Source organism: Oncorhynchus tshawytscha, linkage group LG09 (genome assembly GCF_018296145.1).
Source record: "Oncorhynchus tshawytscha isolate Ot180627B linkage group LG09, Otsh_v2.0, whole genome shotgun sequence".
NCBI lineage: Eukaryota > Metazoa > Chordata > Actinopteri > Salmoniformes > Salmonidae > Oncorhynchus > Oncorhynchus tshawytscha.
The window spans coordinates 16,663,034-16,683,220 of NC_056437.1; the positions used below are offsets into that span (position 1 = coordinate 16,663,034).

The 20,187-nt window shown below is 42.4% G+C and overlaps 1 protein-coding gene across 1 annotated transcript in view; it reads right to left on the reverse strand.

The window, feature by feature from the left end:
- LOC112257258 (A disintegrin and metalloproteinase with thrombospondin motifs 6-like) overlaps positions 1 to 20,187 on the reverse strand; it is a 142,074-nt gene that overhangs the window by 3,667 nt on the left and 118,220 nt on the right. The window contains exons 20-23 of the mRNA XM_042326608.1: positions 19,862 to 20,000; positions 14,519 to 14,648; positions 4,218 to 4,422; positions 3,862 to 4,038 (exon numbers count right to left, since the gene is read on the reverse strand). Coding sequence (XP_042182542.1) covers positions 3,862 to 4,038; positions 4,218 to 4,422; positions 14,519 to 14,648; positions 19,862 to 20,000 — 651 coding nt within the window. The remainder of the gene's footprint in view (positions 1 to 3,861; positions 4,039 to 4,217; positions 4,423 to 14,518; positions 14,649 to 19,861; positions 20,001 to 20,187) is intronic.

The following is a 20,187-nucleotide window of genomic DNA, read 5'->3' on the forward strand; positions in this document are numbered from 1 at the left end:
CTGTGGTGAAACACACACACACTATTAACCACCCTGCACCAGACACTGAACCACATAAACACTATTAACCACCCTGCACCAAACACTGAACCACATAAACACTATTAACCACCCTGCACCAAACACTGAACCACATAAACACTATTAACCACCCTGCACCAGACACTGAACCACATAAACACTATTAACCACCCTGCACCAAACACTGAACCACATAAACACTATTAACCACCCTGCACCAAACACTGAACCACATAAACACTATTAACCACCCTGCACCAAACACTGAACCACATAAACACTATTAACCACCCTGCACCAAACACTGAACCACATAAACACTATTAACCATCCTGCACCAAACACTGAACCGCATAAACACTATTAACCATCCTGCACCAAACACTGAACCACATAAACACTATTAACCATCCTGCACCAAACACTGAACCGCATAAACACTATTAACCATCCTGCACCAAACACTGAACCACATAAACACTATTAACCACCCTGCACCAAACACTGAACCGCATAAACACTATCAATCACATACTTCATTCAGAAGACACAGACATAGTTATTACCCCTCAGCACAGACATTGTTAAAATTCCTACCCACTACATGTGTTAGAACTTAGAGTAACTGAGACAGTCAAACAGCACTTCTCCTGGCTGTGTTATCTGATGATGTCCTGTATGGGCCAAGCCAAGCCTGAGTTTGTAGATTCTCACTGCCCCCTGTTTTACTTTCTTAGCAGACACTCAACAGTTCTGTCTAATCACTAGGGATACTGTAGCTTATCCTATGTGTGTGAGTGAGTGAGTGAGTGAGTGAGTGAGTGAGTGAGTGAGTGAGTGAGTGAGTGAGTGAGTGAGTGAGTGAGTGAGTGAGTGAGTGAGTGAGTGAGTGAGTGAGTGAGTGAGAGAGAGAGAGAGAGAGAAAGATGGAGATGAGAGAGATGAAGGAGAGAGAGAGAGATTGAGCAAGAGATAGAGATGAGAGAGATAGAGAGATGAAAGAGAGAGAGAGATCGAGCAAGAGATGGAGATGAAAGAGAGAGAGAGATGAAAGAGAGAGAGATATAGAGAGATGAAAGAGAGAGAGAGAGATGGAGATGATAGAGAGAGATGAAAGAGAGAGAGAGATGGAGATAGAGAGAGATGAAAGAGAGAGATGAAAGAGAGAGAGATAGAGATGAGTGGGATATAACTACAATTAACATGCATTAATGGGAGAGGGCAGAACTGGTGGGTTCTCCTTCCTCACAGAGAGGCCTTTGTGTGTGTGTGTGTGTCTTCTGTTCAGGCCAGTTGAACCTGGTATGACCTGGGAAGGTAATAGTAATTCTTTAATGGGCATCAGTGAGACTGCAGTCTGCTGGACTACATTAGAAGAGAGAGGTGGTAGCTACCAGCTAGAGACACAAGAGAACATGTAGTTCGTTGCATCAGCTAGGAATATGTAGTCAATTACATCAGCTAGGAATATGTAGTCAATTACATCAGCTAGGAATATGTAGTCAATTACATCAGCTAGGAATATGTAGTCAATTACATCAGCTAGGAATATGTAGTCAATTACATCAGCTAGGAATATGTAGTCAATTACATCAGCTAGAAATAGGTAGTCAATTACATCAGCTAAGAATATGTAGTCAATTACATCAGCTAAGAATATGTAGTCAATTACATCAACTAGGAATATGTAGTCAATTACATCAGCTAAGAATATGTAGTCAATTACATCAGCTAGGAATATGTAGTCAATTACATCAGCTAGGAATATGTACTCAATTACATCAGCTAGGAATATGTAGTCAATTACATCAGCTAGGAATATGTAGTCAATTACATCAGCTAGGAATACGTAGTCAATTACATCAGCTAGGAATATGTAGTCAATTACATCAGCTAGGAATATGTAGTCAATTACATCAGCTAGAAATAGGTAGTCAATTACATCAGCTAAGAATATGTAGTCAATTACATCAGCTAAGAATATGTAGTCAATTACATCAACTAGGAATATGTAGTCAATTACATCAGCTAAGAATATGTAGTCAATTACATCGGCTAAGAATATGTAGTCAATTACATCAGCCAGAAACATGTAGTCAATTACATCAGCTAGGAATATGTAATCAATTACATCAGCTAGGAATATGTAGTCAATTACATCAGCTCGGAATATGTAGTCAATTACATCAGCTAGGAACATGTAGTCAATTACATCAGCTAGGAATACGTAGTCAATTACACCAGCTAGGAATATGTAGTCAATTACATCAGCTCGGAATATGTAGTCAATTACATCAGCTAAGAATATGTAGTCAATTACATCAGCTAGGAATATGTAGTCAATAACATCAGTTAGGAATATGTAGTCAATTACATCAGCTAGGAATATGTAGTCAATTACATCAGCTAGGAATATGTAGTCAATTACATCAGCTAGGAATATGTAGTCAATTACATCAGCTAGGAATATGTAGTCAATAACATCCGCTAGGGGTTATCAGTGCAACTCAACAGTTCTCCTGTCTATGTTATTCTCTGTACCGTGGTAGTTCTGTCTGTAACATACTAGTCATATTACAGAAAGAGTTTCTCTGGTCACGTTCTCTAGTAGACTTTACGAACACTTCTAGATATACCTGGATGTTATTTAGTGGCCTTGTTGTGGGATTGCAGTGGTGGACTTTGTTGTGGTAGTAAAGTGGGTTTAGAGGTCAGACTCCAGAGGTTAGAGGTCATGGACTATGGTTCAAGGTTCTAATGGCAACCATATGTACGCTCACACACAAACAACAACATCCGGTGCCCCAACTTCAATCAGAAGGCCTGGGGCTCTATTCAATCCGTATCGTGGAAGTTCAGCGCCAAAGCCCAATTGCATTTTAAAGGCAATTCTCCCGTGTTGGCGGAGAACCCATTCACGGTAAACGCTGCATTTGTCGGCTCAATCTGAAATGTATAGCAAACACTTCAGGGATACATATTGAATTGAGCCAATGGCTGATAACCTCTCTGTGGCCCGTCAAAGGACAGGGTCAGTATCAGTGTGGCCTAATACATACCAGAAACACCAGTTTTAAGTCTGTTTGGATTAAGGACTTTCTCACGCACTGGCCAAGGTGATGTCTGTCTCTCTCTCTCTCCCTCTCCCTCTCTCTCTCTCACACTCTATATATATCTCCCTCTCCCTCCCTCCAGCCCCTCTTTGCCTCACCTCCTCCTCTACTCCTGTCTCTCACCCGTCTCTTCCTGAGCTGTATAAAGGGCAGATTGAAGTGAAGACAGTGCTTTCCTCCACAGTCTCGCTGGCGGAGGCCAAAAGGTCACTGGTTCAAATCCAACTTAAGACCATGCATTGACGTAGGCCATCTGTCAGGGCCGGCCTGGGCCCTAATAAAGACTGTCTAATTTGGAGGGGATGACATGCAGGCTGGGATGTGAGGCTCCACAGAGCCTGATCTGAAGGGAAGGTAAGCCTGGTGGCCCGGTGGGCACAGAAGTCAGACACAAGTTGATGGGATGGCTGAGACCTGACTGGGGCAGCGGTACTCAATCACACACACACACACACACCGGCATGCACTCAAGCACAGGCAGGCAGACTGGTTGGACAGGCACATGTGATCAGCACTAGGGACACCAGTTTATGATCAGAGTGTAAATTCTGTTGACTGGTCACCAAAACAGGATGTGGTGTCTGTTCATCTTACAACAGTTCATTTGAATTGCCTTTACAAAAATGTTGTTGTTTTGATACCCCCATGTCAAGACATATCAAAGCAATGAAAAGTGAATGGAAAAGTGAAAGGAAGCAATGATTTCTGAAGGGGGGAACAATCGTACCTGTCCCCATTCCCCTAGGATCCATCTAGGTGGTGGACAGTGTCCCAGACTGCAGCGGGTCCTGATGGGGGGCTTGTTGTGGCCGGGACAGTGGGCGGGGGGGAAGGTCTTGGTCAGGTTGCTGCTCTTACACAGCACGATGCGGTGCTTGAACCCAGGGCCACATCTGGGTGTACACTGGGGGACAGAAGGAACAATACACAAGCTCAATAAAACTATTCAACTTATTCTAGGTCTCTATTGAAACCACTGCTGTAACTCAAAGTGATTCCAGCTGAAAGAAGTGGTTAAAATGACAACATTATGTTTTTCCTGCTGGGACGTCAACAAGTGAAAAGGGGTAGTCCTTCTCTCACCTCTGACCAATCCAGAGTGATCCACTGAGGGGGGCAGGACTGGTTGTTGCAGGCTTCTCGTTCTATTGGTCGGTGCGTCAGACAGTGGCTGTCCTCCAGGGTCTCCTCCTCGGCAGGCCCCATTTTCCTGATACAGAGAACCGTCCGTGTCCGTATCCCGCCATCACACGTCTTCCCACAGGCCGACCAGTCCCCGATAAACCACCTACAACAACCCAACCACACAATGGTGTAAAGTACTTAAGTGAAAATAGTTTGAAGTACTACTTAAGTCGTTTTATGGGTATCTGTACCCTACAACACCTTTTACTTTTACATCACTACATTCCTAAAGAAAATAATGTACTTTTTACTCCTTATATTTTCTCTGACACCCAAAAGTACTCGTTACATTTTAAATGCTTAGCAGGACATGAAAATGGTCCCATTCATGCACTTATCAAGAGAACATCCCTGGTCATCTCTACTGCCTCTGATCTGGTGGACTCAGTAAACACACACACTTTGTTTGTAAATGATTGTTAAAATGTTTAAGTGTGCCCATGGCCATCCTTAAATAAAAGATTTGCTTAGTATGAGGAATGTGAAATGATTTATACTTTTACATTTACTTTTGATACTTAGGTATATATATATTTTTTTTTAACATTTTATTTCACCTTTATTTAATCAGGTAGGCCAGTTGAGAACAAGTTCTCATTTACAACCTGGCCAAGATAAAGCAAAGCAGTGCGACACAAACAACAACACAGAGTTACACATGGAATAAGCAAACATACAGTCAATAACACAATAGAAATTCTCAATTATCGTGGATTTATCGGTGGTGATATTTAAAAACAAATACTTTTACTCAAGTAGTATTTTATTGGGTGACTTTCACTTTTACTTGAGTCATTTTCTATTAAGATATCTTTACTTAGTATGACAATTGGGTACTTTTTCCACCACTGCAACCACATTGGAGCAACGACTTAACCACAATGAACTGTCCCTTTAACTTAGCTATTGGAACCGCATTGGAACAACGACTTAACCACAATGAACTGTCCCTTTAACTTAGCTATTGGAACCACATTGGAACAACGACTTAACCACAATGAACTGTCCCTTTAACTTAGCTATTGGAACCACATTGGAACAACGACTTAACCACAATGAACTGTCCCTTTAACTTAGCTATTGGAACCACATTGGAACAACGACTTAACCACAATGAACTGTCCCTTTAACTTAGCTATTGGAACCATATGGATCAAATCATTATTCATATGGCTGACAGTACTATACAGTTGATATAAATTGCATATTGTTTCAGGTGTACACTGAGTGCACAAAACATTAGGAGCAATATCCTAATATTGAGTTGCACCCTCTTTTGCCCTCAGGACAGCCTCAATTCGTCGGGGCTTGTCTCTATAAGGTGTCTAAAGCGTGGCACAGGGATTCTGGCCCATGTTGACTTCAATGCTTCCAACAGTTGTGTCAAGTTGGCTGGATACCCTTTGGGTGGTGGACCTTTCTTGATACACACAGGAAACTGTTGAGCATGAAAAACCCAGAAGTGTTGCATTTCTTGACACACTCAAACCGGTGCACCTGACACCTACTACCATACCCCGTTCAAAGTCACTTAAATATTTTGTCTTGTCCATTCACCCTCTGGATGGCACACATACACAATCCATGTCTCAATTGTCTCAAGGCTTAAAAATCCTTCTTTAACTTGTCGCCTCCCCTTCATCTACACTGATTGAAATGGATTTAACATCAATAAGGGATCATAGCTTTCACCTGTATTCACCAGGTCAGTCTATGTCATGGAAATAGCAGGTGTTCCTAATGTTTTTTACACACAGTGTGTATTCTGTAGTAAATAAGAGTGTTTTCTTGTATATATACCAAGACTAATTCAGAACACAGCGACAGGGTCGTCTCCAGGGTCGTCTCCAGGGTCGCTCTTAGGCTCTGGAACTCCCTCTCTCCAGCCATCTGTGACCCCCTCTATTTATTCACGTTTTTGTTTCGTCTGATGTTGTTTTTTTGTTTTATTTTCACAAGTGACTTTCTGGTCTTACTATTATTAGTATTATTACTACAATCAACACAGATATATAGACTGTGAGCCGTTACAGCCCTGAATGCATTTCACATCATCTACAGGAATGTATCCTAAATTAACAATGTCTCCCAATATCTGGGTTGCCAACAATCATGTTTACACGCTCATGTTGAGACGGTACTGTGAACACTATGTTAGCGTTCCTGATTGAAAAATCACAGCATGTGTTTGTTGCAGTTCAGTTTGATACTGCAATGTACAACAAGGGATTGTCTGAGATTCTGAGAAGAGTAGAAAGGAGTCCACTAACTAGCTGAATACACATAGAAAGTGGCCCTTAATGAAGTGAGTTGATAAATTCAAAGATAACTTTCTTGGACATTGAGTGAAGCCAGGAACAGCTTAAGACCAGAACTTCACATCGGTTCATTACAGATGCCCATCTAATGGTAATGACTCACTCATATACACCCCTATATACACACACACCACTATTGGCAGACGGCTTCAGCCCATTGGCCAACAGTATGTAATCCCTTCACCTTATTGGCCAACTATTTTTAATCCATTCAGCCTATTGGCCAACATAATTTAATCCCTTCAACCCATTGGCCAACAGTAATTAATCCCTTCAGCCTATTGGCCAACTGTTTTTAATCCCTTCAGCCTATTGACCAACTGTTTTTAATCCATTCAGCCTATTGGCTAACAGAAGTTAATCCATTCAGCCCATTGGCCAACAGAATTGAATCCCTCTTTTTCCAATGGAACATCTGAGACATGATTGAACTCTGTCTGACCGTTCCCCCAGCCCTCGCAAAGAAGCTAAGCACATTTGGCCACAACACACACACACCTACACACACTAAGGCCTCTCTGTGAGGAAGAAGAACCCACCAGTTCTGCCCTCTCCCATAGCAACAATTCACCTGGTCATAATAATTACAGAAAGAAGAGTTACCATGCAAACAACTTAATTCCACAGAATGCTTTCTCAACCAATGGCCTGATAAACGTCTATGCATGTAGAATGTTCATTCTACTTCTATGCATGTACTTGTATCTCTAGTATCCCTAATAGCCCTAGTATCCCTAGTGATTAGTCAGAACTGTTGAGTGTCTGCTGGGAAAGTAAAACAGGGGGCAGTGAGAATCTGCAAACTCAGGCAAGGCTTGGCTTGGCCCATACAGGACGTCATCAGAATGACACAGCCAGGAGAATTGCTGTTTGACTGTCTCAGTGACTCAGTTACTCTAAGTTCTAACATATGTAGTGGGTAGGAGTTTTAACAATGTCTGTGCTGAGGGGTAATAACTATGTCTGTGTCTTTTGAATGCAGTATGTGGTTAATAGTGTTTATGTGGTTCAGTGTTTGGTGCAGGGTGGTTAATAGTGTTTATGTGGTTCAGTGTCTGGTGCAGGGTGGTTAATAGTGTTTATGTGGTTCAGTGTTTAATGCAGGGTGATTAATAGTGTTTCTGTGGTTCAGTGTTTGGTGCAGGGTGGTTAATAGTGTTTATGTGGTGCAGGGTGGTTAATAGTGTTTATGTGGTTCAGTGTCTGATGCAGGGTGGTTAATAGTGTTTCTGTGGTTCAGTGTCTGATGCAGGGTGGTTAATAGTGTTTCTGTGGTTCAGTGTTTGGTGCAGGGTGGTTAATAGTGTTTATGTGGTGCAGGGTGGTTAATAGTGTTTATGTGGTTCAGTGTTTGGTGCAGGGTGGTTAATAGTGTTTATGTGGTGCAGGGTGGTTAATAATGTTTATGTGGTGCAGGGTGGTTAATAGTGTTTATGTGGTGCAGGGTGGTTAATAGTGTTTATGTGGTTCAGTGTCTGATGCAGGGGTTAATAGTGTTTATGTGGTGCAGGGTGGTTAATAGTGTTTATGTGGTGCAGTGTCTGATGCAGGGGGTTAATAGTGTTTATGTGGTGCAGGGTGGTTAATAGTGTTTATGTGGTTCAGTGTCTGATGCAGGGGTTAATAGTGTTTATGTGGTGCAGGGGTTAATAGTGTTTATGTGGTGCAGGGTGGTTAATAATGTTTATGTGGTTCAGTGTCTGATGCAGGGGGTTAATAGTGTTTATGTGGTGCAGGGTGGTTAATAGTGTTTATGTGGTGCAGGGTGGTTAATAGTGTTTATGTGGTTCAGTGTCTGATGCAGGGGTTAATAGTGTTTATGTGGTGCAGGGTGGTTAATAGTGTTTATGTGGTTCAGTGTCTGATGCAGGGTGGTTAATAGTGTTTATGTGGTTCAGTGTCTTATGCAGGGTGGTTAATAGTGTTTCTGTGGTTCAGTGTCTGGTGCAGGGTGGTTAATATTGTTTATGTTTCAGTGTTTGGTGCAGGGTGATTAATGGTGTTTATGTGGTTCAGTGTTTGGTGCAGGGTGGTTAATAGTGTTTATGTGGTTCAGTGTCTTATGCAGGGTGGTTAATAGTGTTTCTGTGGTTCAGTGTCTGGTGCAGGGTGGTTAATATTGTTTATGTGGTTCAGTGTCTGGTGCAGGGTGATTAATGGTGTTTATGTGGTTCAGTGTTTGATGCAGGGTGGTTAATTAATGGTGTTTATGTGGTTCAGTGTTTGGTGCAGGGTGGTTAATAGTGTTTATGTGGTCAGTGTCTGGTGCAGGGTGGTTAATAGTGTGTGTGTGTGTGTGTGTGTGTGTGTGTGTGTGTGTGTGTGTGTGTGTGTGTTTCACCACAGTGTTCAGCGCAGTGTGGGCTGGGCCAGCAGAAGCGGACAGTGCAGTGTCTCTCCTACACAGGCCAGCCCTCCAGTGACTGTCCCGAGGCCTTCAGACCCCCCAACATGCAGCAGTGTGAGAGCAAGTGTGGCGCCACGCCCATCGCCAACATTTACACTTTTTGACATAAAACAAGCTCTGAAAATAGTAAACAAATAAAGTTCTAAATCATTGACGTTATATTTGAGCATTTTCTTCAAAAAAAGTTTCACAGCTTACGGGTTCCTTGAAGGCAAATTAATATAGCAAGTCATTATCGTTTTCATGAAAGATTTTTCTTATCCAGAGCCTTAACTTCTGGCAGAGCTAAATGCTTGTTCAGTCAGTCTTCTCAGGGAGAGCCCCAGGCATGAGCGACATAAGTCCCTTTAAGATCCCCGGCCACGGTATTTGTTCTTTTTGTTTTATTAGGAACTCAACTTACTGTTAGAATACACAAGGTGCAGTTTCGAAATGTTATTGTGCATCAGAAATGTTTATCTTGTCATGTCAGTCCCTGACAGTCACTCAATTAGCCCATGTCAGAAAAAAAAGGTAAATTAGTGTAGCCAGCTATGTAAACTTAGTAATCATGGCTGAATTTCCGACCGGGCACGAAGGGCACGTGCCCAGGGCCCTGAGTTTCAGAGGGCCCCCATTGATTATGTTAGTCACTCTCACTCAGATATCATATTAACATGGCAGAATGTTTAGAATTGCAGGAAATGAGTAATAAAATTGCTAAATCTTGTTTCCACCTCATGTCAAAATGTTTAGAATTGCAGAAGCTTGCTTTAAAATTGCAACATTAAATATCTTTTAGGGCCCCCAAAAGGCTGAATCTTCTGAACCCACTCCACTCACTAACTACTGTTAGTTGGTCTCTGGTTGTCAGTCATTAAAAGGTTGTATGTAATACATGTTCTGGACCTGAGGTCCAACAGTATTAGTATTTTCTCTGAGCCAAGTTAGCATACAGTACATCCATCCAGCATAGTTTAGCACGATTATCTTTCTGTTCCAAGATGGACATGAGGTTCAAAGCGTCTGAGGGTCTTACATGCTGTATGTGATCCCTGTATTGTATTGTACTGTACTGTATGTGATGTTGGTGAAGCGTGACAGGCATCTACTGAGCGTGACCACTGTTAGTACTGTGTTGAGCCGTATTGTCCTGTCTAGTACTGTGTTGAGCCGTATTGTCCTGTCTAGTACTGTGTTGAGCCGTATTGTCCTGTCTAGTACTGTGTTGAGCCGTATTGTCCTGTATAATACTGTGTTGAGCCGTATTGTCCTGTCTAGTACTGTGTTGAGCCGTATTGTCCTGTCTAGTACTGTGTTGAGCCGTATTGTCCTGTATAATACTGTGTTGAGCCGTATTGTCCTGTCTAGTACTGTGTTGAGCCGTATTGTCCTGTATAATACTGTGTTGAGCCGTATTGTCCTGTATAGTACTGTGTTGAGCCGTATTGTCCTGTATAGTACTGTGTTGAGCCGTATTGTCCTGTCTAGTACTGTGCTGAGCCGTGTCCTGTATAGTACTGTGTTGAGCAGTGTTGTCCTGTATAGCACTGTGTTGAGCCGTATTGTCCTGTATAGTACTGTGTTGAGCCGTATTGTCCTGTATAGTACTGTGTTGAGCAGTGTTGTCCTGTATAGCACTTTGTTGAGCCGTATTGTCCTGTATAGTGTTTTGTTGAGCCGTATTCTCCAGTATAGTACTGTGTTGAGCCGTATTGTCCTGTATAATACTGTGTTGAGCCGTATTGTCCTGTCTAGTACTGTGTTGAGCCGTATTGTCCTGTATAATACTGTGTTGAGCCGTATTGTCCTGTAGAGTACTGTGCTGTATAGTACTGTGTTGAGCCGTATTGTCCTGTATAGTACTGTGTTGAGCCGTATTGTCCTGTCTAGTACTGTGTGTCCTGTATAATACTGTGTTGAGCCGTACCTGTCTAGTACTGTGTCGAGCCGTATTGTCCTGTAGAGTACTGTGTTGAGCTGTACTGTGCTGTACTGTGTTAGGTGTATTGTCCTGTATAGTACTGTGCTGAGCCTTATTGTCCTGTAGAGTACTGTGCTGTATAGTACTGTATTGAGCCGTATTGTCCTGTGTTGAGCCGTAGTGCTGTACTGTGTTGAGCCGTTTTGTCCTGTATTACTGCGCTGTATAGTACTGTGTTGAGCCGTATTGTCCTGTATAGTACTGTGCTGAGCCGTATTGTCCTGTATAGTACAGTATTGAGCAGAGTTGTCCCGTATAGCACTGTGTTGAGACGTTTAGTCCTGTATAGTACTGTGTTGAGCAGTGTTGTCCTGTATAGTACTGTGCTGAGCCGTATTGTCCTGTATAGTACTGTGTTGAGCAGTGTTGTCCTGTATAGCACTGTGTTGAGCCGTATTGTCCTGTATAGTACTGTGTTGAGCCGTATTGTCCTGTATAGTACTGTGTTGAGCAGTGTTGTCCTGTATAGCACTTTGTTGAGCCGTATTGTCCTGTATAGTGTTTTGTTGAGCTATTCTCCTGTATAGTACTGTGTTGAGCTGTATTGTCCTGTATAGTACAGTATTGAGCAGTGTTGTCACGTATAGCACTGTGTTGAGACGTTTAGTCCTGTATAGTACTGTGTTGAGCCGTATTGTCCTGTATAGTACTGTGCTGAGCCGTATTGTCCTGTAGAGTACTGTGCTGTATAGTACTGTATTGAGCCGTACTGTCCTGTATAGTACTGTGTTGAGCCGTATTGTCCTGTATAGTACTGTGCTGTATAGTACTGTGTTGAGCCGTATTGTCCTTTATAGTACTGTGTTGAGGAGTGTTGTCCTGTATAGTACTGTGTTGAGCCGTATTGTCCTTTATAGTACTGTGTTGAGGAGTGTTGTCCTGTATAGTACTGTGTTGAGCCGTATTGTCCTGTATAGTACTGTGCTGAGCCGTATTGTCCTGTATAATACTGTGTTGAGCCGTATTGTCCTGTCTAGTACTGTGTTGAGCCGTATTGTCCTGTCTAGTACTGTGTTGAGCCGTATTGTCCTGTATAATACTGTGTTGAGCCGTATTGTCCTGTCTAGTACTGTGTTGAGCCGTATTGTCCTGTATAATACTGTGTTGAGCCGTATTGTCCTGTATAGTACTGTGTTGAGCCGTATTGTCCTGTATAGTACTGTGTTGAGCCGTATTGTCCTGTCTAGTACTGTGCTGAGCCGTATTGTCCTGTATAGTACTGTGTTGAGCAGTGTTGTCCTGTATAGCACTGTGTTGAGCCGTATTGTCCTGTATAGTACTTTGTTGAGCCGTATTGTCCTGTATAGTACTGTGTTGAGCAGTGTTGTCCTGTATAGCACTTTGTTGAGCCGTATTGTCCTGTATAGTGTTTTGTTGAGCCGTATTCTCCTGTATAGTACTGTGTTGAGCTGTATTGTCCTGTATAGTACAGTATTGAGCAGTGTTGTCACGTATAGCACTGTGTTGAGACGTTTAGTCCTGTATAGTACTGTGTTGAGCCGTATTGTCCTGTATAGTACTGTGCTGAGCCGTATTGTCCTGTAGAGTACTGTGCTGTATAGTACTGTATTGAGCCGTACTGTCCTGTATAGTACTGTGTTGAGCCGTATTGTCCTGTATAGTACTGTGCTGTATAGTACTGTGTTGAGCCGTATTGTCCTTTATAGTACTGTGTTGAGGAGTGTTGTCCTGTATAGTACTGTGTTGAGCCGTATTGTCCTGTATAGTACTGTGCTGAGCCGTATTGTCCTGTAGAGTACTGTGCTGAGCCGTATTGTCCTGTAGAGTACTGTGCTGTATAGTACTGTGTTGAGCCGTATTGTCCTGTATAGTACTGTGTTGAGCCGTATTGTCCTGTATAGTACTGTGTTGAGCCGTATTGTCCTGTATAGTACTGTGTTGAGCCGTATTGTCCTGTATAGTACTGTGTTGAGCCGTATTGTCCTGTATAGTACTGTGTTGAGCAGTGTTGTCCTGTATAGCACTGTGTTGAGCCGTATTGTCCTGTATAGTACTGTGTTGAGCAGTGTTGTCCTGTATAGCACTGTGTTGAGCCGTATTGTCCTGTATAGTACTGTGTTGAGCCGTATTGTCCTGTATAGTACTGTGTTGAGCCGTATTGTCCTGTATAGTACTGTGTTGAGCAGTGTTGTCCTGTATAGCACTTTGTTGAGCCGTATTGTCCTGTATAGTGTTTTGTTGAGCCGTATTCTCCTGTATAGTACTGTGTTGAGCTGTATTGTCCTGTATAGTACAGTATTGAGCAGTGTTGTCACGTATAGCACTGTGTTGAGACGTTTAGTCCTGTATAGTACTGTGTTGAGCCGTATTGTCCTGTATAGTACTGTGCTGTATAGTACTGTATTGAGCCGTACTGTCCTGTATAGTACTGTGTTGAGCCGTATTGTCCTGTATAGTACTGTGCTGTATAGTACTGTGTTGAGCCGTATTGTCCTTTATAGTACTGTGTTGAGGAGTGTTGTCCTGTATAGTACTGTGTTGAGCCGTATTGTCCTGTATAGTACTGTGCTGAGCCGTATTGTCCTGTAGAGTACTGTGCTGAGCCGTATTGTCCTGTAGAGTACTGTGCTGTATAGTACTGTATTGAGCCGTACTGTCCTGTATAGTACTGTGTTGAGCCGTATTGTCCTGTATAGTACTGTGTTGAGCCGTATTGTCCTGTAGAGTACTGTGTTGAGCTGTATTGTGCTGTACTGTGTTAGGCGTATTGTCCTGTATAGTACTGTGCTGAGCCTTATTGTCCTGTAGAGTACTGTGCTGTATAGTACTGTATTGAGCCGTATTGTCCTGTGTTGAGCCGTACTGTGCTGTACTGTGTTGAGCCGTTTTGTCCTGTATAGTACTGCGCTGTATAGTACTGTGTTGAGCCGTATTGTCCTGTATAGTACTGTGCTGAGCCGTATTGTCCTGTATAGTACAGTATTGAGCAGTGTTGTCCCGTATAGCACTGTGTTGAGACGTTTAGTCCTGTATAGTACTGTGTTGAGCAGTGTTGTCCTGTATAGTACTGTGTTGAGCCGTATTGTCCTGTATAGTACTGTGTTGAGCCGTTTTGTCCTGTAGAGTACTGTGCTGTATAGTACTGTATTGAGCCGTACTGTGCTGTATAGTACTGTGTTGAGCCGTATTGTCCTGTATAGTACTGTGCTGTATAGTACTGTGTTGAGCCGTATTGTCCTGTATAGCACTGTGTTGAGCCGTATTGTCCTGTATAGTGTTTTGTTGAGCCATATTCTCCTGTATAGTACTGTGTTGAGCTGTATTGTCCTGTATAGTACAGTATTGAGCAGTGTTGTCCCGTATAGCACTGTGTTGAGACGTTTAGTCCTGTATAGTACTGTGTTGAGCAGTACTGTGCTGTATAGTACTGTGTTGAGCAGTACTGTGCTGTATAGTACTGTATTGAGCAGTACTGTGCTGTATAGTACTGTATTGAGCAGTACTGTGCTGTATAGTACTGTATGTGATGTGAAGGTCTTACTGTACGTACTCTGGGGGGCAGAGTTCAGTGTTGCAGGACCTCTGGTTCCCTGGAGGTTTGCTTTCTGCTTCACAGTAGCTGTTCTGCACCACAGAGTTATCATCCAGACGCTTACACACCACTCCCTGCTTCTGGGAACCTAGCAGGCAAGGGAGTACAAACACAACACCCAGTTAATATCCACCCTCTTACTGTGTGATGCACTGCTTCCTGAGAACCCTGACAGAGAAGTAGTCTGGGACATCCCCGACCTTGGAGCAACGTAAGCTTATAGGCAAATGCATTCAAAGATGGCAGAAGTAAACCGCTTGGCTCAAGAGTCTAACAGAGAAGAGGAGTAAAAATCCACACAACAGCCATGTCCCTGATTAACTACTGATTCCTGAAAATGTAAGAAAATACAGTACCGAAATCACTGTGTTATTCTCCTGCACGTGACCCAGAGTGCAGTGTGTCCTGTGTGTCTGTGTCTGTGTTTGGGTGGAGAAGTAAGGTATGGTTTCAGTCTGTAGTAGAAGCAGATGTGTAAATGCCTGGTGCCTTGCAGGATACCTTGTCAAATCACTTTTATAGAGCTGCAGCCCTTTACTCTGGCTGCGGGGTCTGATGGCTACCATATCGCTGTCACCCAACTCTGTGTGTGTGTGTGTGTGTGTGTGTGTGTGTGTGTGTGTGTGTGTGTGTGTGTGTGTGTGCGTGCATGTGGGTGTGTGTGTGTAGCCTCTCTATGGAGTCTAAATGGGACATACCCTACACCATACTGGTCTGACCGTTGTAACGAGATGTGCATGTGTGTGTATGGTGACAGAGAGAGAGTGTGTGTCTGCCTGCTTGCCTGAGTGTCTGTCTGTGAGCGTGTGTACTTGTGGGACATTGTCCCACTATGTATGCACTAACACCAATAGTACAGCTGACATATGGATTGGTGGTAGAGAATCATGCTTGGAGTGGGTAGGGAAACTGAAGTGGCCAGGATGGATGTCAGAAGAGCTTGTATTAGCACAGCAATGCATTCAATGAAACTTTCTGATTAAGGGTGTCAGCTAAATTCACTGGCTATATGAATCAAGACCCACATCCAAAGTGTAAGGATCTGTTGTGTTGAGTTTGATACGGTATAAAACGTTGCTTTGTAGAAGTCCTGAACCCCAGAATGTAATATACATTACAATACACAGGTATACACATCTACATTACAATACACAGGTATACACATCTACATTACAATAGACAGGTATACACATCTACATGACAATACACAGGTATACACATCTACATTACAATACAAAGGTATACACATCTACATGACAATACAAAGGTATACACATCTACAAGACAATACAAAGGTATACACATCTACATTACAATACACAGGTATACACATCTACATTACAAAGGTATACACATCTACATTACAATACAAAGGTATACACATCTACATGACAATACAAAGGTATACACATCTACATTACAATACACAGGTATACACATCTACATTACAATACAAATGTATACACATCCACATGACAATACAAAGGTATTACCCATCTACATTACAATACACAGGTATACACATCTACATGACAATACAAAGGTATACACATCTACATGACAATACAAAGGTATACACATCTACATGACAATACAAAGGTATACACATCTACATGGCATCTAGAGCTCTTTGCTTTGGTCCAACATAGATCTCCTTTCTCAAAAACGATCTTTTTAAAAACTTTTGTTTTTGTTTATTTTGTTGCTAGAATATTGCAGGTATTTAGAGGAACATTCTTGAGAGGAACAGTATTTATTTTTTCATAAAAGCCCATTGCCTTTGGGGGTAAAATGATTTGGTTTAGTCATTGTTGAGGCAGTGGTGGACATTTCACTGTGGTTTCAGAGTTAGGAGGTTTCAGTATGCAGTAGGACAAGGGTTTTGGAGAAGCAGGCATCTGTGTGTTTGGCTTGTCTCTCTCTCACCACAGCCACTGTATCTCTGGCAAGTCAGACTGTATGCTTGCTAGCCCTGGTTAACCAGAAGACATTCAAAGCAGCTCATTCATAGAAATTACACCATATTCTTGTGCTTGGCTTAAATATGTAAAACACATATTCGTTTTTTTCTTAAAAGCTAAATCTCCATTTAGAACGCAATAACGTTATGATCCTACACACCCATGTCAAAGTATCATACTGGGTTAGCCCCAAATTATTTTCCACTATTTCCAGAAGTATTGGTTGGTCAGGATTGGAAAGACACAATGTACCTCATGTTGGAGAAAGATACTATTATTTAAAAGAAAACAATAAATGGCCTCCCGAGTGGAGCAGTGGTCTAAGTAAGGCCCTGCATCGCAGTGCTTGAGGCGTTACTACAGCCCCAGGTTTGATCCCAGGCTGTGTCACAGGTGGCCGTGACTGGGAAACCCATGAGTTTGGCCCAGTACCAGTGCCGTCCGTCACACCTTGTGATGGGCTGGGCGCCTGCAAGCTGACTCCGGTCACCAGTTGTATGGTGTTTCCTCAGACACATTGGTGCGGCTGGCTTCCAGGTTAAGCGAGCAGAGTGTCAAGAAGCTGGCAGGGTCGTGTTTCGGGGGACGCATGGCTCTCGACCTTTGCCTCAACCTAGCCCATACGGGGGTTGCAGCGATGAGACAAGACTGTAACTACCAAATGGGAAGAAATTGAAATGGAAAATAATTCAATAATAAATAACTGAAAAACAGCCCCAGCCTGTAACCATATTCTAAAGAAAAATAACATATGTTGTATTGTCACATACACCGCAGGTGAAATGTGTTGTTTTACAGCATCAGCCATAGTAGTACAGCGCCCATGGAGGAAATTAGAGTTACAGTTGAAGTCGGAAATTTATATACACCTTAGTTAAATACATTTAAACTCAGTTCTTCACAATTCCTGACATTTAATCCTAGTAAAAATTCCCTGTTTTAGGTCAGTTAGGATCACCACTTTATTTGAAGAATGTGAAATGTCAGAATAATAGTAGAGAGAAATATTTATTTCAGCTTTTATTTATTTCATCACATTCCCAGTGGGTCAGAAGTTTACATACACTCAATTAGTATTTGGTAGCATTGCCTTTAAATTGTTTAACTTGGGTCAAACGCTTCGGGTAGCCTTCCACAAGCTACCCACAATAAGTTGGGTGAATTTTGGTCCATTCCTCCTGACAGAGCTGCTGTAACTGAGTCAGGTTTGTAGGCCTCCTTGCTCGCACACACTTTTTTAGTTCTGCCCACAAATTCTCTATAGGATTGAGGTCAGGGCTTTGTGATGGCCACTCGAATACCTTGACTTTGTTGTTCTTAAGCCATTTTGCCACAACTTTGGAAGTATGCTTGGGATCATTGTCCATTTGGAAGACCCATTTGCAATCAAGCTTTAACTTCCTTACTGATGTTTATACTTGCGTACTATTGTTTGTACAGATGAACGTGGTACCTTCATGCGTTTGGAAATTGCTCCCAAGGATGAACCAGACTTGGCTGATTACTTTTGATTTTCCCATGATGTCTAGCAAAGCGGCACTGAGTTTGAAGGTAGGCCTTGAAATACATCCACAGATACACCTCCAATTGACTCAAATGATGTCAATTAGCCTATCAGAAACTTCTAAAGCCATGACATCCTTTTCTGTAATTTTCCAAGCTGTTTAAAGGCACAGTCAACTTAGTGTATGTAAACTTCTAACCCACTGGAATTATGATACAGTGAATTATAAGTGAATCTGTCTGTAAACAATTATTGGAAAAATGACTTGTGTCATGCACAAAGTCGATGTCCTAACCGACTTGCCAAAACTATAGTTTGTTAACAAGAACTTTGTGGAGTGGTTAAAAAACAAGTTCTAATGACCCCAACCTAAGTGTATGTAAACTTCCGACTTCAACTCTAACTGCCTTGCTCAAGGGCACATCGCAAGATATTTCACCTTCTCCGCTCAGGTATTCGAACCACCTTTTGGTTACTGGCCCAACGCTCTAACCACTAGGCTACCTGCCACCCTATTCCATTAACAGATAGCTAGAACAGCACTGTTAATAAGGAAAGGGGGATACCTAGTCATTGGTACAACTGAATGCCCTCAACTGAAATGTGTCTTCTCTGAATCAGAGAGGTGCAAGGGCCTGCCTTAATCAACATCCATGTCATCGGAGCCCGGGGAACAGTGGGTTAACTGCCTTGCTCAGGGGCAGAACAACAGATTTTTACCTTGTCAGTTCAGAGATTCGATCCAGTCTGACACCTAAATGAATGATCCCCAGAGTCTCCATATTTCCAGTGATGTGTTCAGTAGGCACAATGATGAGCGTAGCCAAACTGTTTTGCAATAGAAAGCAGAAATCCACTTCTTTATTGAAGTAGTACCTCAAGTACCTCCCAGTTTCAAAATGATTTACCCTGTTTGGTGGCTACTGAACAGGACCCAGGACAGATACATTCACTGAGTATACCAAACATTGGCTTTTAGCTTTTAGGTTTTATTTATTCGCACCAAACAAAATAAGTGAAAGACAAAACAGGAGAGATAAATAACTGGTAAAAACGGTGTGCAGGTGAGGTTGGAAGCCCAAAAGTGCTGATATGTTTGTTCAATTAGTTAGACAAAGCATATTCATTATAATTGTACATGATATACTCAGTATACAAGAAAACCATGTTTGATTATGTGTAAGTGTGAGAGTTAGGCTACATGGAGGGGATTATTGGTAGTTTGATTCATCAGGTTGACCCCCAGTCTTCACTTGAAGTTATTGAGGGATGAGGTTTTCGCAATCTAAAGATAATTATTCCAGAGTATGGTACCTCTGTAACTGATAGACAATTGACTATGTGAGGTGCGCCCCCGTCCCTTTGCCTTCAGAACAGCCTCAATTAGTCAGAGCATGGGCTCTACAAGGTGCCGAAAGCGTTCCACAGGGATGCTGGCCCATGTCGACTCCAATGCTTCCCACAGTTGTGTCAAATTGGCTGGATGGTAGAGCATACCTTGATACAAACGGTTGAACATGAAAACCCCAGCAGCGTTGCTGTTCTTGACTCAAATGTTGTGCCTGGCACCTACTACCATACCCCGTTCAAACGCACTTACATATTTTGTCTGAATGACACACATACACAATCCATGTCTCTATTGTCTCAAGGCTTAAAAAATCCTTCTTTATTAACCTGTCTCTTCCCCTTCATCTATACTGATTGAAGTGGATTTAACACTTAAGGGATCGTAGCTTTCACCTGGATTCACCTGGTCAGTCATGGAAATGAGCAGGTGTTCCTAATGTTTTGTACACCCAGGGTACATCAGCATGTGGTTGGTGCAGTGCCTACCTCCAGCGCAGGTGGCGGAGCAGTCGGACCAGGCCAGATGGTTCCAGGAGAAGCCCACCTCATTGTCTCCACTTCCTGTCCTCTGGATGGGAACGTTGAACTTATAACGGATCCCCGTGTTCTGCTCCTGGAGAAGAACCTGGAGGTGAGACGAAGACATTAGTTGATTACATACATTTATAACATTGGTTTCAGTTCCATATGAAATCATTTCAAGGGCATTATTTCATGTCATGACTTCCCTGTCAAAATAAAGGTTAAATAAAATGAGAAAAAACTGAAATCAAACAACTCAAATGGAATTGACCTAAACCTTAATCCACAGA